Genomic DNA, 24,770 nt, shown 5'->3' with positions numbered 1-24,770 from the left:
ATGATGCCTGCCTCTGGGGTTGCTGGGTCGGACCTGGCTCCTTGGAGGTAGGCATCATGACAGTACCCCCCCCTCAAGGCCCCACCAAAGGTTGTTCCCTCCGGGGGTTTTGGCTTGTTTCGGAAATCTCCGGTGGAACCTTTGTATTAATCGAGGTGCGTGAACATGGTTACTAGGCTCCCACGATCTCTCCTGAGGTCCATATCCCTTCCAGTCAACAAGATAGAAGAGTTTTGACTTTAACACCTTGGAGTCTAAAATGTCTTTAACTTCGAATTCTAATTCCCTTTCAATTTGAACTGGGTCTGGAGGTTTGGACAGTCGGGTCCCTGGTTGTACTGGCTTCAAAAGTGATGCATGAAAAACTAGATGAATACGCATGTTAGACGGTAAATCCAGTTTAAAGGCCACGGGATTGATTATAGCCTTGATGGGATAAGGTCCTATGAATCTGGGATTGAAGGTTCGCGGGCCCTTGAGGGGTAAATGTTTCGTTGCTAGCCATACCTGGTCTCCTACTTGGTAAGGGGGAGTTTTACTTCGGTGCAAATCAGCATTTTCTTTATACTTTTTCTTGGCTTGCTGTAAATGAGTTGCAGCTTCTTTGAATGCTCGGGTTATTGTGGAATGCAGATGATTTACTGCGGGCATTTCCAGGGTCAGAGGTGGATCTAGGTCAGAGGTCCGAGGATGGTGACCATACAAAGTATAAAAAGGAGTTTGTCCGGTTCCAGAATGCACTGAATTGTTGTATGCATATTCTGCGATCCAAAGGATGTCTTTCCAATTTAACTCGGATTGGTGTAACATGCACCGAAGATATTGCTCGAGAGTCTGATTGGTTCTCTCGGTTTGTCCGTCGGTCTGGGGGTGGTGGCTGGTGGATAACCGCACATCTATTTGTGCTAGTTGGCAACATTTCTTCCAAAAATGGGAGATAAATTGACTTCCACGATCCGAGACTAATATGGAAGGAAAACCATGTATGCAAACTATATTCTCCAGAAATTCCTTGGCCAAGGTGGAAGCTGAAGGCAAACCTTTTAAAGGGATAAAGTGGGCCATTTTGGAGAATAGATCCACAATTACAAGGATAGTGTTGTAACCAGCACAAGGAGGCAGGTCAGTTATAAAGTCCATTGACAAGGTGTGCCATGGTGCCCGTGGAATATCCAAGGGTTGAAGTAGGCCGGCTGGCCTTTTCTTTTGACCCTTGTTTTGGGCCCAAATTCCGCAAGACAATACAAAAGACTTTGGCCCTCATTACGACCCTGGCGGATTTTTTCCGCCATCGACGGACTTTTCCGCCATGGCGTAAAGTCCGTTTACGCCATGGCGGATGGCGGACTTACCGCCCCATTCCGAGGTTGGCGGGGCGGTAAGTCCCCATTGACCCATTTACCCTTCCCCATTCCCATTTCGGCCCCATAGGGCTCAATGAGAGTGGGGAAGGCGTTAATTACGCCACCGTACATTACGGTGGCGTAATTAACACCAAGGTCCCATAGCGCCATGGATTTTTACGCCCGCAAAAAGCGGGCGGAAAAGTGACCATGGCGCTTTGGGAACTCGTAGTTGGCGGTAAGGGGTCGGCGCAGCTAACGCTGGCGTAAACCCCTTACCGCCAGGGTCGTAATGAGGGCCTTTGTGTTTTCTCCAAGAAGGCCTCCAGAAGTGGCGTTTGATTTTTTCCTCCGTTTTAGCGATACCAGGGTGTTCTTCCATTAATGATTCATGATGATGGGCAATAACAAGTTCTTGCAATTCTTTACTTGGCAGAAACAACCGCTCCTGGAAGTAGGGTAAATCATCCTTAACGGTGTAATGAGGACCCTTTTGACTCCATTCCAGTAAGGCTGAAGTGTCTAGAAGTTGTTTTACTTGCATTTGGATGTCCTCAATAGTTTGCAATGAAGTTAGGCCTAAGATTCTTTGTTCAGGTATGATTGGCACAGGTTCTAAACTCAAATTGGGTTCTTCCATGCCAATCCGGGATAAGGCGTCCGCTTTACCATTCTTGCAGCCAGGGCGATAGATAATTACGAAATGAAATTCCGCAAAGAATAGAGCCCATCGGAGTTGTCGTGAAGATTGAGCTTTGGCTGTCTTTAAATATTGTAAATTTCTGTGGTCCGTAATTACGGTGATGGTGTGTCTTGCCCCGAGAAGGTAGTGACGCCAAGCCTTGAAAGCAGATTTAATAGCCAGTAACTCCTTGTCGGTAATTGCGTAGTTGATTTCAGGAGGAGAAAATTTCCTGGACCAAAAGGCCACAGGGTATAGTTGGTTAGTTTCTGGGTCTCTTTGCGACAGGACAGCTCCCATGGCCGAACTGGATGCGTCGGTTTCCACAATGTAAGGGAGATCTGGGTGCGGGTGCTTCAATACAGGTGCAGAGGTGAATTTGGTTTTCAGGTCCTGAAAGGCTTGTTCGGCCTCAAGAGTCCATTCAAAGCGTTTGTTTTTCTTTAGGAGAGCTGTGATGGGTTGGACTGTTCGGGAAAATTCCGGAATGAATCTTCGATAGAAATTGGCAAAGCCGAGCATGCTCTGAACTCCCTTCACCGAGCTAGGAGATGGCCATTTGAGGATGGCGTCCACCTTTCGCGAGTCCATTCGGACTCCTTGAGGTGTCAGGATGAATCCGAGAAACTCAACTTCTGTGGTATGAAAAACGCATTTTTTGAGCTTTGCAAATAGTCTGTGCTGGCGCAATTTCTCAAGAACTGCCCTAACATGTTTTCTGTGATCGGATTCTGAAGAAGAGTACACCAGGATGTCGTCAATATAAACAATGACACAGACATCGATAAGTTCCCGAAGAACATCATTCATAAAGTACTGAAAGGCGGCAGGTGCATTGCACAAACCGAAGGGCATCACCTGATATTCGAAGAGCCCAAATTTGGTGCGGAATGCAGTCTTCCATTCGTCGCCTTCTTTTATACGCACCAGGTGATAAGCTCCTCGGAAATCTAACTTGGTGTACACACAAGCGTTTTTCACCTGGTCGATAAGCTCAGGGATCAGGGGCAGAGGATAACGATCCTTAATCGTTATTTGATTTAGGGCGCGATAGTCTATACATGTTCTAAGGTCGCCCTCTTTTTTCGGCACGAAGAACAGAGCTGAGAAGACAGGAGACTTGGACGGGCGAATAAAACCATTGGCTAGGTACTGATGTAAATACTGATGCAAATGCAGGTTCTCAGGTTCCGTAAGAGCATAAATCCTACTACAAGGTAGTTGAGCATTGGGTACCAGATCGATTTGGTAATCATAAGACCGATGGGGAGGTAACGTGTTAGCCTGTTCCTTCTGAAAAACGTCTTGGAATTCTTGGTATTCTGACGGTAGCTGTACAGGGGTGGAAATTGCTGAGGCTAGACCCATAACTGGATTTCTTGGATAACAAGTTGGTTCACAATCAGGAAAACTCATTCTTTGCTCGCCAGTCGATTCTGGGATTATGTGTTTCTAACCAAGGAATTCCAAGAATTACTTGAAATTGTGGGGCCTTGATCACATCAAACACGATTGCTTCCCGATGTCCATCCTGACCCACCAGTGTCATTTCAACAGTGGAATGCGTTACAGGCCCTGAGGCTATTTCGGTTCCTTCTACTGTAGTAATGACATCTTGGGTTACTTTCGGGCGGAGAGGGAGCTTAATCCTGGAAGCCAATTCACGGTCTATGTAGTTTCCAATAGCTCCACTGTCGATGTATGCTTTTACAGCATGCAACAGCTGAGGCTGTTTTGGGTCCACGAGCACCATTGGCATGACAAAATGCGAGGTCAAAGAGTTTGTTTTCAAGCTCGGCAAGCGGACCCCTACGCTTGTCGGGCTAGGTCGTTTCCCGAATCAGGTGTCGGTCGTTTCCCGAATCAGGTGTCAATAAATCGTTATCAGTGGCTCCAACCACCTTCTTAGGTGGTTTAACCGGACAATTTCGAAGAAAGTGACCGGAAGTCCCGCAATACAGACAAAGTTGCATTTGCCGACTTCTCTCTCGTTCCTTCTGCGTTAATGGTCCTTTAACACCGCCGATTTGCATAGGTTCGGATACGTCGGTACTCTTGGAGTTAGCGTGGGTTTTGATCGGTACTCGGATTTCGTACTTGAACCGATCTGCTTTTCTATTTTGAAGTCTGTGATCAAGTTGAACCACCAAGTCTATGTAGTCTGCGCAGACCTGGGGTGGATCTACTATCTGAGCTAGAACATCCTTAAGCTCTCCGCGCAGGCCTCGATGAAACAATGTGATCCTTTTGTTTTCTGGCCATCCAGTTTCCACAACCAGTCTATTAAAGGTGGCAACGTAGGATAGGAGATCCTGATTACCTTGTCGTAAGGATAGTAGTTCGTTATCAAGGGCCTGTCCTTGAGAGTGTCGAGCAAACAATCTTTCCATGCTGGCCTGGAAGCCCTGAAAATCCTGGAGAATGGGATCAACCTGATTTACCAATGGAATAGACCAATCGGCAGCACTGCCACTGAGGTAAGATAGTATAAAGGCTACCTTGGTCTGGTCGTTAGGGAAAGCCCCGGGTCTGCATAGAAAGTGTAAACGACATTGGTTCATAAAGACGGCATATTTCTTGGGATCCCCCGCAAAACGTTCAGGCGGGGCCAAAGGCATGTGTCCAGGTAGATTGATTTGTACCGGGTTATTCAAACCCATTGATGTGGAAGTACCTCCGGAATTAGGTAAGGGAGTGTGCCCTGCCTGGGCCTGCAATAACCTTTTGGCCAGGTCATCAGTTCTTTCCTTGGATAGGATCAGTTCTCTTTTGAGAGCGTTAGTCTCCTGGCGGGCTGAGTGCACTTCTGCCCGTAATTCCCCCAAAAGCTGGGCCAGCTGATCTGTCTCGGAAGTCTCCATAGCGCCCGGGTGGGAAATTGTGGGTAGGCTTCGCGTTCTGTCACGCTCACCTGATTCCCACGGAGGCGCAGGTCTGGCTTCGAGTGCTGATGCTTCTTCAATGGTGAAGCGCAGGACTCTGATGATGGACAGGAAGGGCCCCTCTACTCTGGCTTTTCTGGCTTGCAGGAATATTCCCCTGTGCGTGAAAAGGGAGTATTACCTACTGACGGAATAATGCTCAAGCCTCCCATTCCCTTCCAACCCTCCTCGATACCCTTCTACGATTCCCTGTGAAGTCTCACCTTAGGGTCTGGAAGGATGAGTTCTCCATCCTGCTTCTGATGCAGGGGCGCATTGAAACCCAGTTACTTCACTGGATTGAGGTTTGATGGGAGTTAAAAATAAGCTTGACTATTCAGGTGAGGCGTTGTAAGAGTTCTGTTGCAAGTTCAAAAGTTCAAGCTTAATAATAATGTTCATTGTCTTATTGCAGCAAGCGCTAATGCTTATGTCTTTTTCCCCTTAGGGGCCGGGGTTCGGAATGCCGGAGATATGGCGCCGACCCGAAGTGTAAGTTCTGGATGAGCGTTCAGGTAATGTCTTTGCATTCGCTCATTCAATGTCTTTGTCTTTTTTCCCCCATTGGGGCCGGGGTCCGGAATGCCAGGAAGCGGCAGGACCCGAAATGAAATGGGAATGACCCAACAGGTAAGTCTTAGAAGGAAACTGAGCTTTTCCTATTTCCCTTCCTTCTCTCACCTTGTTTTCTTGTCTTTTCTCTCTAGGCTCTGGGAAGTGGGTGCGGATCCGGATGATCGCTGCTGAAGATGGAGGCGCCCAGGAAAGGTGAGTGAAATGCAGCGCTGCAGCGATCGAAGCGAAATGCTTTTAAAATGATGTCTTCCCTTTCAGGATCGTCGGTGTGATGTCCCCGTGATGCAGCTTTAGCAGGTAAGGTCTTCTTTCTCCCCAATTCTCTCTTATCTCCCTTTGCAGGCGACCCAGGATGCTGACAGGCGTGGCTGAAGTCCAGATGCAGGAGCTGACACGGTGAGCGTCCAGCTGCGAGGAGCAGAACAACGCGAAGTGTGAGTTGCTGATCGGGCGTGGTTTAAATAGCTTTGGAAGAAGTTCCAGGCATGTATCCTTCCACCGATCAGGTATGTATCCTTCCCCGACCACACCCAGGTGGAAAGTAGTCCCACAGGTAAAGTAGTTCCATTCAGGCCTCAAGAGGGCCTGGATGTAGCAGCATGGTCTGCATCAGGTAAGTGCACATTAAAACACTTGAACACATGTCTAGCTTTATGAGCCTGGCGCCTAAGGCGCCAGGACAGGGGTCCAACATGAGCCTGGCGCCTAAGGCGCCAGGACTGTGTCCAAAGGGCCCCAGCTTGGGCCCGCTGGCACTTCCCTGGGGGAAATGATGCCTGCCTCTGGGGTTGCTGGGTCGGACCTGGCTCCTTGGAGGTAGGCATCATGACAGAACCTCTCTCCAGGCCTGTCTCCCCACTCTGGCTATTGTAACCTTGCCCCTTCCTATGCCCCCTGTATTCAAAGGCATTCCAGTGATCAGTGCCCTGGTGTGAGGCTGGATTTGTTCTGCCAGTTCTGCCTCTGAAACACTGTTCCCAGGAGACCTCCTGGGGGATGTTTCTATGCCCTGAGAGAAGGTGTCTCCCTTGCTACTGGAGAATCAAAGGAGGCAGAATCCTGGCTAGGCTATTGTTCCACAAGCCAGCTATAGAGACATTCAGCCTGAATGATAATCCACATCAACCCAGTCGCATCTGAGACCAGCTCACCGAGCTGACACTGTGCAACATCAGATTGCTGTAGCTTATACTTGTATTCTCTTATCGGTGACCATGCCACCACTAGGCATGGCTTATATTTAAAGATTTACCTGCCACAACAGTGATTAAGGCAGACAATTATTATAATTTAGATTAGAGGCACAGGAGTAAAATTACTAACTTTGACGTTGTGCTTGTTCTGTCATGTCAGTAGACTCGTTATAGCAAAACACCTTTGGGCACCATAATGTTGGCCTGGAACATTTTGAAAGAGGGACTGTTTTACCAGCATAATTTGATAGTAGTACAATTTTAAAATATCTAAGACTTTAACACCCGCACCAGATGACATCCTGTCACCAATGTACAATTGATTTTCAAGCTGCATTGAAAAGTTGCTCACCAGGACATCCCAAACCTGTTTTGTGAAATGGTCCAAAAGTGAATATATGGGTAGTAATTTGCAGACCTTTTGCTATTAAGATGAGTATTGTGACAGATGAAATGCGCACACACCCAGTGTGCATTCCATCCTCAGAGGGATTGCATGTTTGAATTACTATCACAGTCATATTTGTCAAATCAGTGGTAATTCATATGTTCCAGAACTTCATTTTGATTCTATGCAAAGCAGCCAACATCCGATATTCAGGACATCCAACATCTCTGACTCTCAGCCCCACCCACATCATTCTGACAATCCCCCCCCTCCCAACTCCCTCCCCCCACCACCCACTCACGAAGTGGTGTAGGGAATTCCCACAGAAAAATGTGTCAATTTCCAGCACTGGTGCCCTGTACTCGCACTACTTTTTCGCCCTGTCTGTTTTGCTGTGTGTTGCAGTGCAGAGCTCCTTTGGCAGTGAAGGGCTGGCTACCCAGAAGACAGCAATTCATGCGTAACGGGCAGTCAGGGAATGCCGTTCTGTGATCTTTATGTGAACAGAACAACATCTTTCTAAAAATAGGGAATGTTAGGAGATAACACTGTAATTGGCACTTCTGGTTTTCAAAGCAAACCCCACCACAACCCTGCGAAGAAATTATGAACTAAATATGCTATGAAATGCTCATATGCTTACCAAAAGGGTATATTTCAGTAAGGTGCTGTGTTAAACTGTTCTGTTTGTTGACACTGCACTTTACCATAGCCTTAATTTTAGGCGCCGCACCTAGTAGCTGGCCTAATCACCTATGTCAGCGGGCGGTGCAAGCCTGAGTAAAGGTAGCAGTTTGCAAACATACATTCGGGTTGTATTTAAAATGATATGAACTTTTGGCCGCTCTCCTTTGGTCACTCTCCTTTGGTCCCTCGATTGCAGTCACTTGTTTAAAATCCTTGCCATTCACGATGATTTTTTCTTAGAATTATTGCATGAGATTTCAGGTTTCTATGATTAACGTATTTTAAATGCTTTTTAATAAGTGCTATCATTATGGCTGTCTAATATGTATTGTAATTAATTGAATGTTTTCGTGGAAAATGACAATTCCGAAGTAAGCAAAACGGAACCGAACTGAACACATGGGCCAAGTTGATCTGCTTCATTTTTGAAAGAAAGATAAACTGAATGATGTTAGAAGCTGTCCAACCTGGTGTCTTTTTCTGACAAGCAAATTCATGTTAAACTCTTGGAGAAGTTGGTCCTCCCCAACTGACCCTCCACACTGATCTTGTTGGTCACCTTCATGACCATCAATCTGGATTCCGGGCATCCAGAGGCACGGAAACTGCTCTCCTGAACACCTGTGAAACCATGCTTGCAATACTTGACTCCAACTTTCCTGCTGTTCTCATTCTCCTTGATCTCGCATCTGCATTTGATGCGGTCAACCATTCTATCCTCATAAAACGACTCAGTGACACTCTCGGCATCACTGACCGGGCACTGGACTGGTTGACCTATTTTCTACCTAACCACCCTTCCCAGTAGCAATTGGGCCCTTTCTCTTCCACCACCTCCCTCTCTATCTGTGGCATCCCCCGGGCTCTATCCTATTGCCATTGCTCTTCAATATCTATCTTGCTTCTCTCGCTCACTTGATTTCCTCCTTCTCTCCTAATTTCCAGTGTTATGCCGATGACATACAGCTTTCCTTCAAACTTCCCTCTAAAACCTCCTCTTCCTCCTCTCGGATTCCTGACTGTCTGCCATTCAGGCATTGTGTGCAGCCAATGATCACTGCCTTAATGCCAGTGAGATGTTCCTTCTGATTGGGACACCTGCACCCTATTTTCCTCCTACCCTCTGGCCACCCTCTCTGGCCCTCTACCCCCACCATCCTGTGAGGCCAAAAAACCTCAGGGACATCTTCGACTCTCTCCTTTATCCCTCACATCCTGAATCTTACTAAGAAGTCTCACTTCTAGCTCCAATTCCTCAGAGGCATTCTTCCTTTCCTCACCTTCCCCCAGAAGCTCAATGTCTCCAGAGCTCTGGTCCTCTCCAGGTTGGACTACTGCACCAGCCTCTTTCTCATTCTCCCTTTTTCCTCCTTACACCCTGTCCAGCTAAGCCAGAATAGGGCTGCAAGACTTCTCCGATATTAACCCAGCCCTAAAATCTCTCCACTGGCTCCTGATGGCTGCAAGGATCAAATTCAAGACCATCTTCATCATCCGCAAGGCCTTCTAGGCCCTGGAACCACGCTACTTCCAACTTTCCCTCCCTGAATACACCCTTGCTAGAGCCATATGCTCTAAGCAGAGAGTGGGGGGCATGTCTCCCTCTTGGCTGGTGGCTCCCTTTGGAACAGCCTCCCTGCCCCTCTCAGACTTGAGCCGGTCCTCCTCAAGTTCCAGACACTTCTCAAAACTCTGCTGTTGTCTACCTCCTTCTCTCGTTCCCTTCCCTGCTAATCACCCCACTGGCTCTGCGACTGGTGGTCTGATCCTCATGAATTTCACGAGATTCCAGGCCTTTCTTCCCAGTCGATACCAACACCCCGCCCACCCACTGCACTGCCCCTGCGGTCCCCTGCTTGGCGGCTCTGCATCCCACCCTTCGGAGTAACCTGCAGTAGCACTTAGCCTGAGGTTCTCCCTCTTGGCTCCCCTTAGCACTTCCCTCCCTGCCTTCCACTAGCACTTGCCACTTCTCTGCTTCTCCCTATCTCCTGCACTTCTCCTCACTGCACTTGCACGCCCGAATGTCACATGGCCTAGTAGGACCATGATTGTATTTTACTGACCACCAAATTCTCTGTCATCATCTCAAAATCGCCGCCCACTTCTCGGAAGCAGCCACTTCTTGGATCAGTTCATTCCTTGCCAACAGAACCATGAGGGTCTTCTCTCCACTAGCAGCGGCTGACCCCTCCCACGTCCCCTGTGGAGTCCCACAAGGATCCTGTGTATCTCCCACCCTTTACAATGTGTTTACTAAACCACTCTTTGATATCCTTGATTATCTGGGTGTCTCCTACACTAATTATGCGGATGACACCCAGATACTCATCCCTATCACTGGTGATTTTGTAACCGATTCAAAATCACTTAATACGGTCTACTCCGTCATCCAGGCCTGGATGGCCAATCATGGGCTCTGCCTTAACGACGAAAAAACAGAGTTAATCATCCTGGGCTCCCAAACTAAACTCGCGAAACTTGACGCCAACTACAATTCCTTCACTATTGACGGGATTGACATCAAAGTGGCCAATGTCACCAAAACTCTAGGAATCTACCTTGATTCTACCCTGTCCCTCACACGACAAACCAATGCAGTTGTCTCTGCATCGTCCTACACCTGCAAATTGATTACAGCCTGCAGGCCATTCCTGACTCCAGACAATTGTCTGACCCTCGCGAGAACCCTCATCTTATCCAAAATAGACTATTGCAATGCCCTATACCTTGGGACGAGCCAAAGAAATCTGGACAAACTACAGGTCACACAAAACAACGCCATTAGGGCAGCATTCAACATACCTAGACGGAATCATATAGCCACTATCAGACGCAACATCCAGTGGTCACCTATCTTGCACCGCATATCACTCAAATCACTTGTGCTCACACACAAGGCACAGAACAATGCAGCTCCAGCCTACTTAATATCACGTTTCTCGCATCACACAGCCACCAGACCCTTGAGAGCTGCCCAGGCGCACACTTTGGACATCCCCAGCTTCAAATTACGCTCGGCAGGAGGGTCAAGTTTTCCGGTCCTTGCTGCCAAGCTCTGGAACTCACTCCCCAATGCACTAAGGAACATTCCGCTTTGCCACGTATTCAAAACCAAAGCTAAACTTTGGTTACGGGAACAAGACATCCTGTAAATTTGTAACTGCTCACAGCGCGTACCCTTCTACTGTAACCTTGGGTACTGCTACTTTGTTGTTATTATCTATGTCATTTTCACCCGTTATGTTATACTGTATCATTGTCATTTTCACCGTTCATGTTATACTGTATCACTACCTATGTAACTGTTAACCTCTTCTCCTGGAACCTGTAACTTCTCCTCTGCAACTTGTAACTGCCTACTAAACATGCGCCCGCAAGCCTCCGGGCAAGGTGCGCAATACAAATAAATAAATACAAATAATAAATACAAATACTGTTTTTGCTATTGTTATTTTCCCCCTGTTCCCTTCCCATTTAGCCTTGTGGGGATTTGAAACACTATTCAGTTGTATAAGCGCCTCAAAAATGCTCAATAAAATGAAAATAAATAAAAAATGTTTATATTTTTTTGAGGACCTATACATTTTATTCACATTCAGCATAACAAGCTGCATGCATGTTTCATGCAACGGTAACAAATAGGTGGTCTTATCTTGAAAATACCACTCACAGGGGAGATGACGGGTGACTCAAGTTATACCATGTCGAACGTGGAGAGTATACCGAGCGTCATTTTATTTAGTCATTGTAATTATTTCTAAAGCGCCTCTTCACCCGAAGGCAATGGGGTGCTATCCATGAAATAAACAAACAATCGTCAGGCAAAATCCAATAAACAGGTTATGGGCGTTAACTGGTTTCATTTGTTTCTTTTATTTAACCAGTACATTTTTCACTGCTTCCTCTTAAGGCTGTTTGTTCTACTTGCCCAAACAAATGAAACTGGGCAGCTAGAATTCCCAACAGGGCACAGTAATGTTAGCAAATGAGTCACCTGAGGTGGGTGTTCACATAGCTATGGCCAGGCACGGAAGTGTGGCATTCAGGAGGCATTGGCTTCCATCACCGAATGCACAATTGCATAATTGAGGATAGGCAGTGGGCATGCACTCACCTTCTGTAATGATGTCATGGAGTGAGTGAAACTGGTGTGGTATAGTTTTACTTCGGCATATGCATAATTATTCCCAGTTAGAAGTGGGTGACCCTTTTGCTCACTAGCCGTTGTCTGCAGGGGTGAACTGGGAACCTAAATTGGACCTCAAAATGTTTTTCAAAGTGGCCCCATATTACAAAGTGCAAGAGAGCCTGACCCCTCTAATTGGGGATTGGGGGTTCTCCCACAAGAATATTTAGAAACATGGGTCCAAAAATAAATGTTTAAGCGCATTTCCCCTTACATACGGATTAAAACAATTGTTAAACATAACAAAAAACGGACATATATTTGTTAAGAGTGAGAAATAACATATTGGAAGCTTTATAGCAAATTCTTTACTTCTTCTGTTTGTGGTGGATGGAGAGAGATGAAATGAAGGGGGGAAAGTGCACAAGACAGAGGGTAAGAGAAGTAAAAAACAGTATAGTGACACAAAAGAGGCCCATGAAGCAGAGGCCCACCTGGAAATGACATGAGTTCCCTGTAGGCCAGTCCAGCAATGACTGCCTGTCCTACCCCGGCGTGACCTTCCCATACCCAGTGGTAAGTAAGTACCTGTTTGAATGCAATCTTCAGCTCCCGCACGCCCACCATGTGCGCTGTCTCTGCCAGCATCTTTGGCCCTATCAGCTCCACGAAGTCTTCGAAGTCCACGCGGCCGCCCACTGCCAGGAAGAGGAAAAGCGCAAGAAGGGCACATGTTTAGCGATTGGCATCAGGTTGGAGCTTGGAGTGAGAAGGATAGATATGTGTTGGTTAATAGGCACTAAAGACTGAGCTCTCTGGATGGATTTCTAGAGTGCAAGGTTTGATTATCATGGCTGGAGATGTACAACGAGGTGGGTGGGGCCACATGCTGGGTGGGGCTACGAGCTGGATGTGGCTACTAATTGAGAAGCACCCTGGATGTTGCCAAGGTTTGCTTGATCCGATTGTTTAGTCCAGGGATCTGCAACCTTTGGTGCTCCAGATGTTTTGGAGTACAACTCTGTAAACCCTAGCCAGAATATACAATGAGAAGGCATCGTGGGAAACATAGTCTAAAGCATCTGGAGTGACACAGGTTGCTGACCCCTGCTCTAGTCATTGTATGCAGTGCTTTGGTGACCTAGGTCCTCAAGTTCACCATTAGCTTCATCATCCTCCTCATCATCATCATCATCACTGGGTGTCTTACAAACGGTGGAGCTATGGGAGGGGCTGGTGGGCAGCTCCTTTCCGATCTTGGTGTGCCCCTCCAGTACCAGCCAAGCATTGAAATGCCATTAACAGCTGCTGCATGAGGAGCCGCTCTCCCGCTCTGGCACCATAACGTGTCTCTGCCACTATCTCTCAGGACCACTGATGCAGGAAGGAGTAGGGTTGTATGTGGGCACCTTGGCATGTAAAAGACACAGCATAATTTGAGTTCATTATTTTCTCAGCATACGACATAGGTTCATATGAGCTGATTTTCTTTATGAAACCCATCCTATCACCTATCATACAATGTATCGGGGTTCCCTAATCTCGTGCTCCACTGTTTTTCTGGAATTACTTTGCATTGTCTGCATTCTTCTTCTAGGTTCCTGTTGTGTTCTGTGCCTTGTTGACTGTATTGACTTTGTGTTTGCTCTCTATGGTTCTTGATATTGTGTTGCTATCCATGGTTTGTGGCATCACATTGCAATTGCCTGCATTTTTCACTTCTAGGTTCCCTGCTGACCTCTGTGTATTGCTTTTGGTCCTGTATTGCATCTGCATTCTTTACTTCCAGGTTCCCTGTTGTGCTTTGTGCTTTGCCTTGGTTCTGTACTACATCTGCATTCTCTACTGCTAGGTTCCCTGTTGTGCTCTTTTCTTTGCTGATGGTTCTGTACTACATATGATTTGTAGGTCTGTTGTTCTTGTTCTTTGTTGTGCCCCCCTCCCTTTCATGTTCACCCCTGTGCCTCCCTCCTGTCTGCCCGCCCCGGGCAACCTCCCCTCCTCCTTCCCTGTCTGGGTTCCCCTCTCCCTACCCCCTCTTTAATCCTGCACCCCCTATGGTGCTCTCTGTCTTGCCTATCTTCTCTAACTGCTTTTCCATCCACTATCCTATCCTTCTCACTAAGTCTGGTAGGAAGAAGTTCAAAAGGGATAGCCAGGTCTCCAACCCAGGCCTCCCTATCGCTGATACCTATACCAGTGCTTCCTCCAGACAGACCCTCACCGACATCCTCTTTGTCGTTCCCTCTCCAGGCCTATGGACACCCCATATGGTCTCTGTTCTCGCTCTTTTTTCCTCTTCTCCCATTAATGGTGGCACCCGGTCGGTCCCTCCTGGCCCCCTCCCACTCCTCTAAGACCATCATTAATGTCTACTTAAATGGCACCGTCTTGGTCCAGGGCTCTCAGGTCAATCTCCTCCTCTTTAATAGACACTTCCCGCACCTTATCAACTTCCTTTCCTCTCCTCCTATCCCTTCTTACCCATCTTTGGCTCCTCTGCCGCCTCCTTCCTCTGCCACCACTTCAGCACCACCTGCTGCTTCTTCTCTACCTGGCACCTCTTGCCCACCGCATTCCTACTTTCTGCTCTAATTTTCAATGTTATGCAGATGACACTCAACTCTCTTTCAGGCTCCCCTCAGACACCTCTGCTTCTTCTCTCATGCTAGACTATCTGGCCACAATTCAGGAATGGTGTTCCTCCAATGATCGCTGCCTTAATTGTAGAAACACTTGTGTACTGGCACGTTATAAATGCCACATCATATCATATCTTTGCATTTCACACGTGTTTCTATGATACGGGCTGCCCATTGGCCTCTTTCTCTGCCATAGATATAGCAATGAGTTGTACCATTAATCAAGCTGTACGGTCAGTTGACTTGTACTTATCTCTTAGCTCCCAAAATATGTGTATGCACGTCCATTTGTCTATCAGTCTTTTAGCATGCCATATATACATATTTGTATATTAACTGACCAAACCTACTTTGTTAAGAACAATTATGGTTAACTGTCTATATTAAGAACCTTTGAAATACACTAGGACAGTCTTTGAACAGACATCATGTTACATTGCAAAATCTAAAAACCACTGAAATTCACCCTTTATGGTTAACAACGCACTCATAACTCGCCTCCCACCATAGGCAGCTCATGACATTACACATGACATCACAAATGGCATAAGCAATGGCATCACATATAATATCATCCGTGTATGAACACCCAGAGTAAAAGGAGAAAGTGGAATTGTGTTTAAGACAGGCGCTCCATACGAGGCAGGCCCTTATGCCAAGCCCATCGGGCACTGTGTCTGGGCTATGGGTGCAGGTCATACCCCTCACACCGTACCCACAGGGTATGGCCTCATGTCATGCTCTACGGTTATTATGGAGAGAGTCAATGCTGCAGGCCGCTCCTCATATAGAGAACCTGCCCTTGGCTGACGAGACTCTGACTGGGGCATGGCACAACCAATGTAGAATGCAAAATACCCAAGCCACGGGTCCTTGGGAGATGGTTACTCCATATGAGGCATGTGCAAAACCCATGCCCAAGGCACCACATGCAGAAATCAAGCCATCAGCTGTGGATGCTGTTTAAAGGGGTGCTCAGCCTGAACCAGCCTACAGTACTCAAAGCACATGGCCAAAGATGAGGGTAGTGGGTATTGTGAGGACAGGAAGTGTTGCACAGGGGAAGGCCATATGTCCACAGCAAATGCCTGTGAGTGGCACCAAGACAGTATCGTCAACAGTGAAACTGGACTGAGTGCATAGCCCTATGTCGGTTCCATGTCTCAAAATCGCAGCAAAAATGGCCGTGAATACATAATATAGCAGCAAAAATGTAGTGGTTTTGCTGCCAAAATCATGTAAAGGATGCGGGGGACACCCCTGCAACCCCCAGACCCATTATATCATTTAAGGGGAGCAGGGGACACGCCCGCAACCCCCGGCTCCCCTTACATGGTATAATGGGGTACACCTTTACCGGGTCAGAACACTGCATTTTTGCTGCGATATTTTTTACCAGTGCATTTTTGCCACGATTTTATTACTTGATACCCCTACACGATGTATAGTAAACTGCACTTCTTGCAATGCATGTTGGGTACTGGGAGTATCTATGTTCTGCTTCGTGCACAGTTGTGGGGAAAGTACTCATGAGCTGTGAATATGGTGATAGGATGGGCTGTGGCCATTTCCAGCAGTCACTGGGCCCAGGCCAAAGCGTTTTGCCATGTTCTCGGCAGAGAGGGCGTGCCGGCAGTGCATGCAGGGGTTAAACCCTTTGCCTAGTTTTCATGATGTTTGATTTTAATGATATCATGGACTGTGATTATGCCCGGCAGGCACTCTGCTAGTTTGGCCAACAGTCACTGCGCCCAGGGCATGGCACAGTGAATCGGCACCCAAATAATGAAAACTTGACACTGCAAGGGCCCCTGGTGAGGGGGAGGGGAACAACCAGTGATAGTAAAGACGTGGTTAATTGACCGTTTCTCTCAATTTTAGTACCGAGAGCGCGAGGATTTTCTCAATAACACCCATGCTTCCTTTTTCAATTGAACCTTAATCATTTTAAATATGTGAAGCATAATTCCCCACGTGCTACATCCCACATCCTGTTTTAGGACTTTACTGCGTCCCGTCTTCCCGTCGTGCCCTGTAATCAACGAAATATCCTATGCATCAGAAGTCTGCAACCAGTGGCTTTCCAGTTGTTTAGGACTACACCTCCCATGATCCCTCACCTTTGACTATGCAGTTTAAAGCTGATGCTAGTTGTAGTCCAGAACATTTGGAGGGCCAAGTTGCACTTGCCACCTGCTGGCCGTACTTTTACTTATTGTTATTTATTCTATTACCCTGTGTACTGCACTGTCCCCTTCCCCTGCACCCCCCGCACTTTCCTCCTTCCCCCTTCCCATGCACTTGCGTGATCTGAATGACACCTGGCCTACTACGATCGTTGTCTGTCTTCCCTCCGTTCCCCATCACTTGCCTCGTCGCGCCTTGAAACACTTGTGTATAGGCGTGTTATAAATGCCATATCATATTATATCTCCTTCTCTCTTTATTGACATCGAGTGTGGGAAATGCAGCGTTAGACGTGTGTTTCAAGAGCTGGAGAGAGCTGTAGGTTTTCATCCCCTCTATATCATGCCCCGGATAGAGCTGTGAGTTTCATGTACTTTATAGAGTTGCTAGTTTGGCAGCCACTGTGCACATGCACTGAATAGAGTTTTAGCTTTGGAAGCCACTGTGTGTCATGCCCTGGCGAGAGATGTAGGTTTGACAGCCACTGTATGTCATGCCCTGGATAGAGCTGTAGGTTGGGTTGTCCCTGTCCATGACATACCCTAGAAGGAGCTGTGAGTTGGGAGTCCCTTTGAATGTCATTCCTATGTATTATTATTATTCCTCAGATAGGGCATAAGTTCTGTGACCCTCTGTCTGCCATGCCCTGAATAGAGCGGTGGGCAATGCCCTGGATGCAGCCATAACTTTGGCGGCCAATGTGTATGTCCTGCCCTGGATAGAGGCGTTAGTTGTGTGGCTCTTGTGTATGCCATGTCGTGGACAGAGACGTACGTTAGGTGGCACTTGCATATGTCATGCCATGGATAGAGTCTTAAATTGGGGTCCTCTGTGTCTATCATGCCCTGGATGGAGCTGCCAGCTGGGTGGTTACTGTATAGGCCATGCCCTCGCTGCATGGTTATGTCATGTGATGACTGTGACTGATTTGGGTCGTCCAAGAGAACAGGATGTGCACCAATACTCACTCCTCATCTTGATATGCTGTGAGATCTCAATCAGTTCCATCTCGGTGGGCATGTACCCCATGGTCCTCATGCACTCCCCAAGATCCTTGTAGCTGATGTAACCATCACGATCTGTGTCAAATTCTTTGAATGCATCCAATAGCTCTGCAGTGATGTCAACAAAGAGCATGCATTGGGCACAGTACTGTAAAAGCATTACAGTCTATTTACAATAACAAAGGTCAATGGCATGTGTCTGATGCCCACCAGATCACCCACACTGTATCTATCCCAGCTTCACGGGAGAGATTTTCATCTCAAGTAGCAACCAGGGACAGATGTATCCAGGTGTCTTACATTGTTAGCGGCCCCTCTCAGACTCACCATATGTGCAGCACCAGTCATGAAGAATATGTAGAATAGCAGAGTTCGGAATCGAGGGGAGCTGGGAGCTATTAAAGGAATAGTGCACTCAGAAATATTATTGGCTAAAAAGATAAAAATATATCTAAAAAATATTTTTTTTAAAAGTCCCTATGTAAAGTATTGAGCAAAGGAAGCTCAAACTTAAAAATGGGAAGCACTAGGAGGCATCCATTTAGTGAAATGGATGCTTCCTGTGCTTGCCCTTGCGGCACTAATGAAGCAAAAGCCAGCCAGCTGTAATAAACAAAAGCTACCACTGGGTGGCTTTTGCTTCATTGGTGCCGGAGGACGGAGACCAGAGACTGCAGGCAGGAAAGCTGCATCTGGGTAAGTGCTCATTTCTTTTTTTTAAATAAGCACTAGCTGTGTTTTTCTTTCTAAGTTTTCCGGGCTGGAGGAGCCTGGAAAACTCAGAAAGAAAACCACAGCTTTTTCAACATTGTATTTATGTTTGTGGTAGCTTCAGCTTGGATCCCTCTGGGCTCCAAGATGAAGCTACTGCAAACATAAATAAAACACTGCGGTTTTCTTTCTAAGTTTCTCGCGCTCCTCTGAGCCGGAGGAGCCCAAGAAACTTAGAAAGAAAAACCACAGTGTTTTTGAAACACAACCGTGTTGTGTTTCTGCCTGCCTTGGCTATCACTTTGAGTCTCCTGGGCTCCTCCGGGGGAGCCCAGGAGACTCAAAGTGAAGGCTGCTGCAGGCAGAAACACAACACTGGTGTGTTTCCATGCCGCAGTGTTTCTGCCTGCGGCAGCTTTCACTTTGAGTCTCCCGGGCTCCACCGGGGGAGCCCGGGAGACTCAAAGTGAAAGCTGCTACAGGCAGAAACACAACACGGGTGTGTTTTGAAATGCCGCAGTGCTTCTCACTACGGCGGCTTTTGCGTGGAGTCTCCTGGACTCCCTCAGGATTGGAGGAGCCCAGGAGACTCCACGCGAATGCCTCCGCAGTCAGAATAACAATGTTGTTGTATTTATGATTTCTGTGGTTTTCCAACCACGGCAAATCACAAATACAACAATGTTGTATTTTTAATTGCCGTGCCTATGCTTTTTGCCTTCATTTTACCTTTTCTGTGCTTCCCTGGGCTTGAGGAGCACCAGAAACGTAAAATGAAAGTGAATGCAGCCTACTCAGCTCTGCTCTGGCTGCAGTAAGCAAAATCTCACAGTAGAGGGCTTCTGCTGCTTGTTTAGTGCCGCCAGGGCAGAGCTGAGGAGGCTGCCTGAAATGGCAAAATGGATGCTCCCATGTAAACGCTTTGAGCCTCGTTTATCTACCTTGCCTTCTCTTCTATTATGCAGCATTCGTCATCTTCATGCCCGAAAAGTAGGTTTCCCACAATTAATAGATAAAGCACAGTGCATAGTAGCACAAGCACCCTCCTGCAGATGGAAACAATGAGCACTAACACTCTGAGCTTCCGCTGCATGCATGAAGTAGGTACAAAAACAGCATAAACTGGAGATCTAAGATGGCCGCCGGGGAGACAACTCTGTGCTAGGAATGCCCCCGGATCCCCAGCACTAAAGGTGGATTATATGCAGATATCCCCTCCCCAGGTGCATGAATTTGATGGGCTTGAGAGCCGCAGCACTCAGTACCGGTGTGAAGCGGGCGGGGTGCAGCCTCAGCTCGCTGCAGAAGGTGACGCCGCCACCAAAGAGAAGGCGAGAAGGCAAGGTAGATAAGCGCAACAGATAAGAACATCCCTTCAGAACAAACCAGGGAAATCAATGCCTGCGCTTCGCTGAAAAAGGGAAGCGGGGATGTTGCGAGCGAGAGGGCAAAGCCAGAGGAGAGTCAGAGGACCCTGCCAGCTTGGAGCGAGAGCCGCAGTGTGAGGGGCCCGGGCTGGGCTACACCGGGAAGGCAGCCGCCAGTGCGAACAGAGGCGGAAGCGAGGCAGTAGTGGAGGAGCCCTGAGGGCTCGATTGAAAATGCCTGGTGCGTCCCTCGAGTGAGGGGTGGTGGCGGCGGCCCGTGACCTCGCTCGCAGCGGCAGGAGGGGGAGGTGCCCTTGGAAGAGTGCAAAGTGGCATAGCTCTGGGGGAAGACCCGGAACTCCAACGATGGAGGGAGCTCAGCGGAGGGACCATCTCAGCCCCTGCCGGGGGAGCCACGAGACGAGAGGAGTGCGGGGCCGGCGGCATTCTTCCGTGTGGCGTGTGGGGGTGAGGAGACCACCTGCACAGTGACACAGGGTAGTCAGGCACGAGAGCCAAGCCACCAGGTGAGTGCAGGGAGTAAGAGGGGGGCAGGGCTGGATCAAAGCAAGCGCTGAGAGGCAACTGCGGCTGGAGCCTTACCCTCACCCCCCAACCCCCCACCTTAAATTGGACGGTGGTCGGCTCAGGTAGTGAAACGAGCCTACACAGTCAGAAGACAGCGGCATTAGGCCCTTGGGGGTGCCAGAACATCAGAGGGAAGCTACTACACTGACGGGGTGCAATTGGAAGCAGGAATACACGGAGCGCCCGGATTTGCCGGGCGGGCATTCTTATCAGGGGTGCATTCGTCTCTGTGGACTGGGGGAAGGTGGCACAGTGCTCCTACCGGAGCCCAGGGCGGACTAAGCACTCCCTGGGTCTGACAGCAGGAGAGCCGAGAGCTGTGGAGAGGTGACTTTCAGGGGGCCTTTGGTACCTTCCCCGGTTCGGATCGCTTGCCCCGGGTGGGCAATCCATACAATAATCCCTCCGCCTGAGCCTCTGGGGAAGCAATCAACAGAGGTAGGGGGTGGTGCCGGAACAAAGCGAGGGAGCACAGCGGTGCTGGGAGGGCCCATCTACGGCAACTATATCCAAAAATAGAGGAAAGGCTCGGAGGGGATGCTTCAGAAACTGTGGAGAAAAGAAGGGGGAGCACAGCCCGAAAGAGAGCGAGAGGGAGACAGGATCGAGGAGGAGACTGACCTGGGCGATGACCACGAGGACAAAAGGGTCACGAAGAAGCTACTAGAGGAGTGTTTTCAGACTTTTGGCGATAGAATGGCCAATGTAATGCAGTCACAACTCAATAAAATGAAGGTGGACCTCACGGGGCGATCCGGGAGGTCAAAGGCGACCTGACCAGTTTGTGTACAAGAGTGGACACCAACGAAAGGGCCATCCAAGACCTAGTGGAGGATGCACACCAAGTACAACAGTGGGTGGAGAGCCTTGCTAAAGCCACCCACAATTTGGAGCTCCAGACCGAGGACCTTGAAAATAGATCGACAAGGGCTAACATTAGAGTGAAATTTCTACCAGAGACAGTCAGCGACGCGGACCTCCAACAGACAGTGAAGCTACTGTTTGTCCCCCTGGCAGATGTCACAAACCCGGAGAAGGTCTTGGTGGACAGAGATCATAGAGTTGGGCCCAGAAAGGATGAACCCAGAGCTAGGCCATGGGATGTGCTTGTGGCACTACATGAGTACACACAAAAAGAAAAGATCCTACAGGCTGCGAGGGGGGTGTATACTCTCAACATTAATGGAGCCTCTATTCAGCTCTTTCAGGACCTCTGTAATCACTCTCAACAAGAGGAGGCAGATGCACCCGATAACACAGGAGTTACAGAAGAGGGGCATTAGATACAAATGGACTTTTCCGTTTGGCCTGGTGTTTGAGCTGGATAAAAGGCAGAGAAGGATCACATTGGTGGAGGAGGGTGCTAATATCCTCGGGATAGAGGTGGATCAATCCTCAAACGAGTCGCCGGACAGCAGGAAATCCAGTCCTAGAAGAAGGGAGTGGGAATGGTCGACACAGGCACCAAGAAGGAAAGCAAGGAGAAGAAGGGGCCCAGCAGGCCCGGCAGGCACGTCCCCCCGCCATGATGCTCTGGCCCGGGAGGAGGAGGTCCTGGGCTCACCACCCAAATGAAATCCTGGCCAAAACAAGGGATGGTATCGTGGTACCTGGGGAGGGCTGTCTAGAAGAGGCATATTTGGTTGGGTAAGGGGTGGGGAGGTACGGTTTTGATCACTGAAGTGTCAGGGTTGACCTGCCGATGGGGTCACTGCGGTTGGAAAATGGCACTGCCCCCGAGGAGGAGGTTCGGGAGGGGCCTAGAGGCTGGCAGTGCCTGCCTGGTGAGGGGGGTTAGGGGGTTTACAGGTCTGGTGGGAGGGAAGCAGAGTACAGTTGTGGCTCGGTCCGGAGGGATACTTCGGCTCCCCCTGATAATGGATAGATCTCTGAAAATGATATCCCTTAATATTAGGGGGTTGAATTCGCCGGTAAAGAGGAAGAAAGTAGAGTTAATGCTGGCGAAAGAAAAACCAGATGTCATAGCCTTCCAGGAAACGCATATACAAGAGAAAGATAGGCAGAGGGTGAGACTAAAAGGGTTCAGTTGCCTTCACCAATCAAACGGTCAGGGGAAGAAGGGGGGGGTGTTCTCATAGCCCTGAAAAACGGATTAGACCTGACCGTCACGGTTACTTTCCGGGACACCACAGGCAGATTCCTGGTTCTGAATCTTCAAGGGGGAAGGGAGGTGTTATCACTGGCAACTCTCTATGCTCCAAATACGGGGCAAGACCACTTCATACAAACAATGTTGCACAAACTGGAGAGGGTCGCTAAGGGTAACATAATACTTACGGGAGATTTTAATTTAGCTTGGGACCCAGCAAAGGACAGGAGTGCGAGAATCTTTCAAACACAGACTAAACCATCTAGAGAGTTGCAGAACAAAATAGAGAACCTGTCGCTGGTAGACGCATGAAGGTAGAAGAGGGGTGAGGACAGCGGGTATACCTTCTACTCCCATGTACATAGATCGGCCTCAAGAATTGATTATGTTTGGATGTCGCGCCACCTGGTAGGTAGTCTCAGGGAGATTGAGGTAGGCACGATAATGATTTCGGATCATGCCCCGATTGTAGTGACACTCACGTCTCCATCACAGGCGGCGGGGCTGTGGAAATGGAAATATCCATTGCATATATTTAAAGATGAGGTTCTGCAAAGGGAACTGCGCAAGGGAATTATCCAATACTTACAGAGGAATGATACGGAGGGCATGGACCCGGGTATAGTTTGGGATGCTTTCAATGCCACCATTAGGGGAACGATTATTGGGATTAAGGCGCAGAGGAACAAGGTGGTGAGAAGGCTAGAAGAGGATCTGTAGGCCAAATTGAAGGCAGTCATGCAGGAGATAGCCATCAGACCTTCTGCTGAGGCTAGAAAGAAACACAGGGCGATCATGGACCAATTAGAAATGATAATTTTGACTAGGGCGGAGAGTGCCCTCATGTACCTTAAGCAGAAGTATTACGTTAAGGCCAACAGGGCTGATGGACTACTGGCTAGGAAGCTGAGGAACAAGGAAAAGGACAGAACGATATTGAAAATCAAGAAGGCAGCGGAAGTGAGGTTACGGAGCTCCAAGCGATTAAGAGGGAGTTTGGGAAGTATTATTGGGAGGTATATAGGTCTGATAGCCCAGTTGAAAGGGATCAAGAGAACTATTTGGAAGGGTGTCAGCTGTCTGGGATAACATAAGCGGAGTGGGAGGAGCTAGAAAAAGAGTTAACTATAGAGGAAGTACACAAGACCATTGCGGCTCTCCCCCCTAATAAAGCCCCTGACCCTGATGGGTTTACAGCAGACTTTTATAAAAAGTTTCTGGACGTACTGGCCCAGCGTATGGTAGCCCTCTTTAATGAATTTGGAGGGGTGTGGGGGATAACAAAATCTATGGAGGAGACAAAAGTCGTACTACTTCCTAAGCAGGGGAAGGATCCCACATCGTGCGGGGCTTACAGACCGATTGCGCTAATTAATCTGGACGCGAAGATCTATACTAAGATCTTAGCGACAAGATTAGAACCCCTCCTTCCCTCACTGGTGGAAGCAGACCAGTCCGGATTTGTGAGGGGGAGACAAACACATGATAATACCAGGAGGATTGCCCACAATCTAGAGAAAGTAAACAAATTCAGGACCGAGGCTATTGTTGTGGCCCTCGACGCTGAGAAAGCATTCGATAGGGTAGAATGGGGCTTTCTTTTCTCCACCATGCGCAAAATGGGGTTTAGGGAAAGGTTTATGAGCAAGATAGAGGCTAACTACCTACGCTGCACCTGATGGTCAATGGGGAGGCATCTGATCCGGTGACAGTGTCTAGAGGCACGAAGCAAGGCTGCCCATTGTCGCCGTTACTCTTTGCAATATTGCTAGAGCCGCCTCTGTGTAAAATCAGACTCCACCAGTCGATTAAGGGGCTGGGGTTTGGGGGAAGAGCACATAAGGCAGCCGCCTTTGAAGATGATATGTTGCTGACCCTGACAAACCCCTGGGAGTCATTGGAGGCGGTTAAGGGAGTCATCGCTGAGTTTGATCGGGTTGCAGGGCTAAGGATTAACAAAAGTAAATTGGAGGTGTTGTGCCTGCAGATGTCCCCTGGGGCGGAAAGGGAGTTGAGGATGCACTCAGACTTTGCCTGTGGTCCTGGTAAGGTAAAGTATCTGGGGACAGTTATCACGGGGACCGTAGAGCAATTATATGAGGCGAACTACCCCCTGCTACCGGGGAAAATTAAGAGGCTGCTCCAGGGTTGGGGCCCGCAAGCGGTGTCATGGATAGGCAGGATCAATGCCCTGAAGATGGTTATTCTCCCTAAATTATTGCATCTGTTTATGGCGCTACCA

The 24,770-nt window shown here is 48.4% G+C and overlaps 1 protein-coding gene and 1 long non-coding RNA gene across 2 annotated transcripts in view; one reads left to right on the top strand and one right to left on the bottom strand.

The window, feature by feature from the left end:
* LOC138513852 (calcium-binding protein 5-like) overlaps nt 1-24,770 on the bottom strand; it is a 108,257-nt gene that overhangs the window by 28,409 nt on the left and 55,078 nt on the right. Inside the window, exons 3-4 of the mRNA XM_069628965.1 lie at nt 17,717-17,860; nt 12,508-12,617 (exon numbers count right to left, since the gene is read on the bottom strand). Coding sequence (XP_069485066.1) covers nt 12,508-12,617; nt 17,717-17,860 — 254 coding nt within the window. The remainder of the gene's footprint in view (nt 1-12,507; nt 12,618-17,716; nt 17,861-24,770) is intronic.
* Nucleotides 1-24,770, top strand: part of LOC138513854 (uncharacterized) — a 230,265-nt gene that overhangs the window by 170,231 nt on the left and 35,264 nt on the right. The window lies entirely within an intron of this gene.

Source organism: Ambystoma mexicanum, chromosome 12, assembly GCF_040938575.1.
Source record: "Ambystoma mexicanum isolate Mex_15411 chromosome 12, UKY_AmexF1_1, whole genome shotgun sequence".
Classification (NCBI taxonomy): domain Eukaryota; kingdom Metazoa; phylum Chordata; class Amphibia; order Caudata; family Ambystomatidae; genus Ambystoma; species Ambystoma mexicanum.
The sequence above is the reverse complement of the archived record's forward strand: the minus strand, read 5'-3'. Positions and strand labels throughout refer to the sequence as shown.